The sequence below is a fragment of the Octopus bimaculoides genome, chromosome 11 (genome assembly GCF_046866305.1).
Source record: "Octopus bimaculoides isolate indiv1 chromosome 11, ASM4686630v1, whole genome shotgun sequence".
In the NCBI taxonomy this organism is placed as follows: Eukaryota; Metazoa; Mollusca; class Cephalopoda; order Octopoda; family Octopodidae; genus Octopus; species Octopus bimaculoides.
In genome coordinates this window covers 14024519-14033752 of record NC_142938.1, presented here as the reverse complement: position 1 = coordinate 14033752, position 9234 = coordinate 14024519, and the positions used below count along the sequence as shown (strand labels likewise).

At 35.3% G+C, this 9234-nt stretch overlaps 1 protein-coding gene across 4 annotated transcripts in view; it reads right to left on the bottom strand.

Annotated features, from left to right (window-relative positions):
• Nucleotides 1-3258: 3258 nt before the first annotated feature.
• LOC149133186 (uncharacterized) overlaps nt 3259-9234 on the bottom strand; it is a 15180-nt gene continuing 9204 nt past the window's right edge. Inside the window, exons 2-3 of one of the 4 annotated variants that reach the window (XR_016243594.1) lie at nt 8236-8889; nt 3259-3459 (exon numbers count right to left, since the gene is read on the bottom strand). Coding sequence is in view for 3 of the 4 variants with exons in the window: in XM_089359503.1 (XP_089215629.1) it covers nt 8322-8753 (432 nt within the window). In the remaining variant the exon portion in view is untranslated. Of the gene's footprint in view, nt 3530-7524; nt 8890-9234 lie in introns of those variants that run through there. The other 3 variants (XM_089359503.1, XM_089359502.1, XM_089359501.1) reach the window with 3 other exon arrangements.

Below are 9234 nucleotides of genomic sequence, written 5' to 3'. Positions count from 1 at the left end.
TCACCCTTTCGGGGTCGATAAATAAAGTACCAGTTATGCACTGGGGTCGATGTAATCGACTTAATCCCTTTGTCTGTCCTTGTTTGTCCCCTCTATGTTTAGCCCCTTGTGGGCAATAAAGAAATGAGAAACGTTAGCACGCCAGTATATCGTCTTCCGCTACGTTCTGAGTTAAAATTCCGCCGAGGTCGACTTTGCCTTTCATCCTTTCGGGGTCGATTAAATAAGTACCAGTTACGCACTGGAGTCGATATAATCGACTTTACCTATTTGTCTGTTCTTGTTTTTCCCCTCTGTATGTGGTCCTTTGTGGGCAGTAAAGAAATAAGAAACGTTAGCACGGCGAGCGAAATGCTTAGCAGTATTACGTCTGTCTTTACGTTCTAAGTTCAAATTCCGCCGGGGTTGACTTTGCCTTTCATCCTTTCGGGGTCGATAAATTAAGTACCAGGTGAATACTGGGGGTTGATATAATCGACTGGGTCCCCTCCCCCAAAAATTTCGGCCTTGTGCCTAGAGTAGAAAATAATATCAGTAATTGTTTGCAGCATAAGCACAAGGCCTGGAGTTTCTTGAAGTATGTTATTCGACATCATCAACCCGAATCCTTGGCTGACATTTCATTTTATCGACGGACGTGAAAATAAGACACGCAGCGAAAGTAAAACACACAACAAACCTGATGTAACGATTCGAGATAGAGAAGAGAAATTGCGTATAGTTGTGGAAATTAGAAGCGAGAGACTGGCTTCGAAGAGGTGAGAAACTGGCTAAGAGTGGGAATTAAAGTAAATATGTTAAGAAAAGAGTAGAACTATGAGGTGAAAGTGAAACGGAGTTGAAGCGGGAGAACAAACACTATGAAATCTAGCAAAATTAGCTACGTCACTGCTACTTTAGTTATCTCGTTGGCTTATTCCTTACACTCTCTCTATAAGTTTAATTCAAGTTTGAAATGTATCTTCCTATGTAAAATAACGATTAGCTGAAAGTTACTACTACACGAATACAGTTAGTAGAAATCTCCGAGACGATAGTAACATTGATCACCAAAGCAGTCTATCATGGACCAATAACCGATTACTACTTCTCACTTTGAAGGGTATGCGATTGTAATCCAGGAACGGTAGAGTTGTGCAACTACTTTGGGCATGTTTTTGAATTTATCAGACAAGTAATGTTGCTCAAGGAGCTACCTTCGAAGTCTTATGATGTTATCAGCCTCATGTATGCAAACTTGCTCAAGTGATGCACTTTGACGCTTGGTAGTTAAAAGATGTTGCCGAAGGGATATGATACAACATTCAAAGGCATTTTGGATCAACGTTAAGCCTCTGCCGCCTTGTTTTCGTTTTATGTAGAGACTGTCTACGTCACTGTTTGTGTGGAAATTATGAGTGCTTGTTAGTATTTTCCGGGTTTTCACATTAATGGATCGGATGTCATCAAGCATCCATTCAATCAACCCAAATGTTGGTATGAGTACTGGCATTGGAAAGATATTGTGCGCTGCTGATTAATTGAATGAGGAGATCCGTCGTCCAAATTTTCAATATTCGGTTGTAATATTCTTTCGTAACACGTATTTTGTTACAGGTGCCATTGTAAGATATATTTTCATCCACCCCTAAATACATATAACATTACTCATAAAATATAGGGAAAAGAGTCAAGTCATTGATGGAAATGTTGCTAGTCTGGTTTACAGTTTTCCCTCTTTTCCCAATCATATAACATTTAGCCTAATGAAGCACCAAACCTGCATCCTTTGAGAATGCTGTAACTAGGTCAAAGCTCGTTTTCATCTCGTGCATATTCACTGCATATTCTCTACATATTCTCTGCATATTCTCGTGCATATTCTCTGCATATTCTCGTGCATATTCTCTGCATATTCTCTGCATAAGGTTTCAAAGAAATAGTGTGTAATTTTGGTATTCCTGTTTCCTTGTGAACCTTAACAACAATGACTAGGGGTTTACAGAAAGTATAAAAGAACATCACATAGAGGCCGTCCTCTTGGAATATGCCTTTGCGATATTGTATTCTATCAGTAATAATACAGTCACTCTTTGTGTTTAATTTCAAGATGGTGACCTACGATGAAGTCAGGTCAGCTATGGCGTTGTCTATGCTCACTGAAAGTGTAGTAAGTTGAAGGTCTTATAGTATATGTATGGATGCATGTCGATATTCAGTTTTATTTCAAGATTTCTTGGGAATAGTACATATATATATATATATATATATATATATATATATATATATATATATATATATGTGTGTGTGTGTGTGTGTGTGTGTGTGTGTGTGTGTGTGTGTGTGTGTGTGTGTGTGTGTGTGTGTGTGGCTAAAACAACTGTCCACAGCAATCGGCCACAGGTTTGAGCTCTTTTGACCTGTCATCAAATAGACCATTCAAGAAAATATCTTTCATTTTTTTTTTTTCATTTTTCTTCTTCCTTCTCTAACCAAGCCTCCAAATATCTCATACTAGAATGAAAAATGCAGGCGCAGAATTCTAGAATATTCGTAATTATTGTACCTGAATAATTACATAACAAGCAGTTATCAAGCCTGAAAAAGTAGAGGACAAGGAAGAAATAAACTTAAAATATTGCTACTGAAATTAGAAATGGTAATAAATGCCCTTTAATATTTTTATTTTTAAAAGTTTAAAGGTTTTAAAAGTTTAAATCAAAATACTCGAAAAGCTATTTATTTTCAATCTTAGTGAAAAGACTAACTGTCAGCAAGTTAACACATTAACAATTTGATATTACAGATTCATATATTTAGAAATCACATTATGCAATTTAAGCAAAATTGAAAATTAAAACCTCTACGATTAAAAAAAAAAATGAAGACTAGATTTATTTCGACATTTTGTATTCAATATGTTCATTAGCTTTCATTTTTCTAAATATTTTTCTAACTGTAAATAGAAAATAGTTAGTTTTCTGATAATGCAAACTTTAACAAAATTAGTTCTTTTATTTCTTAAAAAGATTTTTAAACTCTTGAATTACCTATATTCTACATAAGTTTGAACTTATAACACAATATCTGTGATTTAGAATTTTTGGATAATGAGTTTTCTTAAGAAAAATTTTTTAAGGATAATATACTACTAAGAATAAGACGGTAATGTTTTAGCTTAAAACAAAGGCATTTTTAAATTTAAAAAATTCTAAATTTAAAAAAATTGCAATAAGAATATTTTTAAAAAGCAAAAAAAAAAAAAACTGTACGGTAATGAACAATTTCAAAAATTTATTCAGCAGCATTTTTTATTTTATCTTTTTTTTGTCCTGTACATTTCCAGGTTTAATTAAAGACTGTTTTGTAATTCCCCAGGTTCAATATTTAAGAATACTCTAGGATTCAGCGCCTGCATATTTCATTTTAGTCCACTATTTTCAAAGGATTGCTTCTATTATCATAATTAATTATATTTACCTTTGTAATGGAAAAAACGATACTAATGTAAATATTTTTTAGACATCAAACTTCGAAATTTTGTTTGCACCTAAAAATAACAATGGGTAATAACGACATACCTGTTACAAATGAATACATTTTAAAACAAGGTTTTTATTATAAAGTGGTTTATACGTAGTTTAATACATAAACAGAATAATACAATTGAATATATAATCGCAAAAAAACTATTTTTACGCTTAATATTTTTAGTAGGGCTTTCTCCAAAATATTCGTCTCGGTGAGTTCTTTCATTTGAGTTCAAATAATAATATTTTTCTCTTAAAAAGACAAAAATATTTTGATTTCCTAAATTTATCACCTGTCTTTCAACATTTAAAGCCACAAAACCTTTTCTGTAGCAAATATTTTTGACATGGTTTTCACCATAAGATTCATTTCATAGGACCTTTTCATCTGACGCAAATCCCGAATGCAAAATAATTGTGTAAACATCTTAGAAAATAGGTTAATTGCCCTTAGAAAACGGGGGGGAAAAGCGACCAGCAAACCACTACAGAGAATCGCACTCCATGTCTCTCAAACTCTGGTGAAGCGCTTTGTACCATTAAGTTAAGCAATCTATAAGATCAGAAGCAATCTTTTATAACTCTAAATATTTTAAAATGAAAATACTTTCATTTGTTAAGTTGAATACCTTTTTATTTGTCACTTTAAAGCCACACCACTTTTATGTAGCTAATATTTAGAAAATTACTTTTTTAAATCTCACGTAGCTAATATTTGCTGAGGTTTTTGCCATACGATTTATCTCATAGAGCACTTTCGTTTGAGCAAAACTATTGAATGATTTTCTTAGCTGAGATATTTTGATTCAACATCAATTTTGGGGATTAATTATCATTTTTATTGTCCCTTAAAGCCACATTCTTTTTTAGTTAACCATCAATTTTAACGAGCTTTTCACCAAAAGAGTTTTCTCAATGAACACATTCTTTTAGAGCTTATTAATCTATAGTTACCTTTTAATGTAACTGAGCTTTTTGATTCAAAGTCAAGTTTTCGCCATACTCCCTCATATTTGAACACCCATATTTTGACCTAACTCTTTTTTCATGAACCAAACTTCAATTATTTGTTCTCAAAATGTGGCTTAAGACTATACCATCATTGCTCAAAAATCGAATTGAATAGGTAATGAAACCTAAAATTGCTCGCGAGTAACGAAAACAATATATTCACCCACTTATCGTGGCTAAATGGTATGGTTTGTTGAAGAATATTCTATACACATATATAGATTCAAAATAACCAAGAACATCTCACATAACGGTTACAAAATGACCATTTTTGAAAACCCAGTAAAACAAATGATGGAAAATTTTTGAACAGCCCACATTTCATAAATATTTGAAGAGGAAGAAAGCGCTGAATAAATAGTTTTTGTCCAAATTTTGACTAACTTCTGTTATCAATATGTAAATTTGTAAGTCTGTACGTCATTATATGTATATGAGTGTGTCTATATATTGTACACATACACACACACATATTTGTATTCATTAAATATATGTCCAGTCACAGACTGACCAGTGGTTTCGCATACATAACGCGGATAGCTTTATGGACAACTCACCAGACTCTAATAGCGAAGGCCATATAGCTCTTGAGACTGTGGAGGTAGAATTCTGTTAGTGTCACTTAGTAAACAAAAAATATATAATCCGGGTCGGTGAGGACGAGTTATCGCCTTTAGACCAGTTCAGTTATCGGTGTATATGGGCTAAAACGACGAACGGGGAACTCTACTCTTAGGTTGCTTCTAGCTCGCAAGGATTATCTCAGACCTAATCGATGAATGAAGAATCACATGCTTGTAGCAGATAACTTTTGAAATTGAGGCAGTGATTATAAATCTCATGTCGGGAGTTCAATAACTCTTGTTCTAGAGAGTCTTTGAGGTTTGTTGCTCACTCAGCTACGCAAAGCTTGCAGCGTCCGCTCCAGTTGATACAGATCCCGGCCGCTCTATAGGGTCCCTTCATCTTGAAGGCGTCACACGTACTTGCCAGGGACGTGGTGAATCGTCTTTCCGGAATCCTGAAAAATGACCTGTGATTGTACAGGTGCCGCTTGAGTGTTGGTTGTAGTCACATCTCTGGTGCACCATATGTTGGCTCCGGGCCTGGCGATTTCGTTGCCGCTTCTGCTATTGGAGTTGTTATCGGTGCTATTATTACGGAGCGCGGGTCTGGCAATATCTCTGCGGCTGTTGTCGTTGTAGCAGTCATCTCTGGTCGTAGTGCCGATGTTGCCGCTGCTGTCACCGATGGTGATGTGGCTGCCGTCGTTTTTAATACTAGGCGTGGAATCGGTAGCTTCGCTGGTGCTGCTTGTGTTGGCGTGGACGTCATCTCCGGTCGTAACGTTAGTGATGGGGTCGTTGGTGTCGGTGCTGGTCTTTCTGCCGCTGTCACCGCTGTTGTTGCTGTCGATGTTGTTGGATGAGCTGTTGCTGATATTATTATGATTGCTAGGTCTGGGTAGCACCATAACCTTATAAATGACTCCTTAAACCTAGCATTGCCTCCAACCCAACTGGGTAGTCATTGTGCTCCCTGCATGAGCAACCGGCCTCCCTTCGTGTTTTATAGCAGTTTGCTAATATACTTTTCATGCTGGATGTTTAACTAAAGGAGACCTTTAGGTTTTCTCTATTGATCAATCGTCCGTACCTGTGTGTCTGCGTCAAGTGTTTGTTTGGCGTATTGCTACGAACAAGGCACGCTACCCTCCGAGGCTAACACGTACGACGTCAGGTCTAAGAAGTTCCCATTCAGGATCAAAGATCTCGAAGCCTTCGAAACCGATAAACAGAGCATCATTCCCAAGCTAAGATTCGGTAATCTTCAACTACAGCAACCTTACCAATAATGAAAGAGACAACATCACCAATTTTGAACAAAGATCCAGCAACTTCTATGGTTTACCAAAAATACGCAAGTCAAAAGAAATCCGACATGCAGTAAGAGAACAAGAAATGAGTACCGAAAATTTATACCTATTATAGCTGGTCAAGCATGCTTCACCCACGGCCTAAGCAATTTTACTGAGATTATTTTGAAACGATTATATGCTCGCATACCTAATTCCATTCAGGATGACATCGACTTCCTGTCACATATTCCCATAACAACGGAATCGAATTCATTTTTACTTACTTTTGATGTTGTAAGCCTTTGCACCAACATTCCATATTATTTAGGAATAAATGGCGATTAATTACTGGGTGGGAAAACATAAAGAAGTGATTTCCAGTAGATTCACCATACCATTTGTATTAGATATAGTCAAGCTTATCCTTGAAAATAACATTCTTTTTCAGTGGGAACAATTACATCCAAGTTAGAAGCACAACGATGGGAACGATATTTGTTCCCGTTTATGCGAATTCCGTAATGGGATACTTAGAAAAACAACTCTCACAAAGAATAGACGAAAACTCCAGCATTGAATTTAGAAAATAACATGCATAGCTACACAATTATTGGTCAAAATACAGTTCGTAATATTCAGCCCACTGGAGCGTATCGGAAGGTATTTAAAGGACAAATTTAATCATTTCACTACAGTTGTCGGTTGAGGAACTCGACTGTCACTAATAATATTATTACATACACCTGATGATTGCGTAATGCATGAAAGAACTAGTTTTATCATAATAAATATATAATATTCTATTATTATAATATCGTAAAATTGAAAAATTGTAAATAATAAAATGTGAAAATCAGACTAGGTTGGAATTTCATTGATATATATATATATATATAAAGATATACACGCATGCATGCATATATATATATATATATATATATATATATATATATATATATATATATATATATATATATATATATATATATATATGTATCTATGTATATATATATATATATTTATATAGAGACATTTATATATGTGTGTGTGTGCATGCACGCGCGTGTGTGTGTGTTTGTATTTATATGTACGTATGTATACACGTGTCTACAAAGATCTAAAATTAAAGACGAGAAAATACGGAAAAGTGAAAACAAGATATAATTATTAGTTTTACGTTCAATGAGAAAGTAGAAAGTACAAGTATCTTTGACATTTCGAGGCGAAGCTCTTTTTCAGAAAGTTAGATAGAAAAAGGAAAACGTGTATACGAACGTAAGAAAGCGAGAGAAACTGTGGTTTTCAATTCACACAGGCACACACACACATACACACACACACACACACACACACACACACACACACACACACACACACACACACACATATATATGTATATATATATATATATATATATATATATATATATATATATATATATATATATATATATATATATATATATACATATGTTTGTGTACATGTATTGTTATATGTAAATGCATAAACATGTTTGATGTATCTATATATGAATATATATTATTATATATAGACAACTGTTATATATATATGTATGTATATATATATATATATATATGTATGTATGTATATGTGTGTATGCATATGTGTATATAGACATATATCCATACATACATGCAAATATATACATACATACATGCATACATACACACACACACACACATTCACGCATATGGGATCGTTGATGTAGGTGACTAACCAAATGGTAAACTGAATCATGAGTATGATAAGTTTAACATGAGGGAAGATTGGTGAAGTTGCGAAGTTATATGATGGTCGCGTATTCAATTTGTTCGATAAACGGAACTACTTCCTTACTGATTCGGTTATAATGTATTGTTCATTGTCTTTAAACGCACCGTAATCTTGAGCATTACTCAGTACGACAAAGCAGCTCATTTGTATTATTCATATGTTATCCTTATATGAGCTTTACGTGGATTACGGTCGCCTCTTATGACTTCAGCTGGTAAGGAAAGTTTAATAAATGGACCAATGTTGGTGACGTTTATTTCTTGAGAGTCGTTGTCAACGATGATGTCATTGCTGCTTTGAGCAGCTCCCTGTATCGGGGAGAATAGGACTCGTCGTTGGTTAGCATTTTCCCTATTCCGATTTGGGGACTCACGATTGTGTCTACATGTGATGATTGGTGGGCTCTCATTTCTGTTGTTTAGGAGCAGCCGATTGTTCACCGTGTCTGTGCCAATAGTGTTGCGACGTCTGCGAGGTATACGCGAGGAACTGGCATATACGCTAGGCTGACGTAGGTTGTAGAATCGGACAAGTGGTGGCCTTCCAGGTGTGGTTTGGTTAGTTGTACGTGCAGAAGCCATATCTGTGGCGGATTGAGCAGGCTGGTGGGTAGCGAAGTGAGACCACCGTTGGTATCTAATGGTCAGTGTGAACTGGAACAATTGGTGGACACTCGTCTATGATAGATTGAGCTGAATTGTAGAGTCCGATAGGAACCTGAAAATAATAAAAACAAAATAGAACCTAGATCATTACAGATGTCAAATCCTCTACTCATTTAATGTACACTGGCATATAGGATATATACATAGCGAGTCATACAATCTATAAACTGGAAAAAAAACCCTAACAATATATGTACAGCGTAAAATAAATAAAATGCGTATACATAACTTATGTGGATCGGCCGACGGATGGTTGAGAATCATGAGGAAATACTTTCTATTTTACATTCAGTTTGACCACATCTCGTGGATAGACTTTATTTAGGAGACAGAAACATTGCGCAAGCCTGCCCCACCTCACCCCCCAACACACACAAACAAACAAACTCTAAACCAT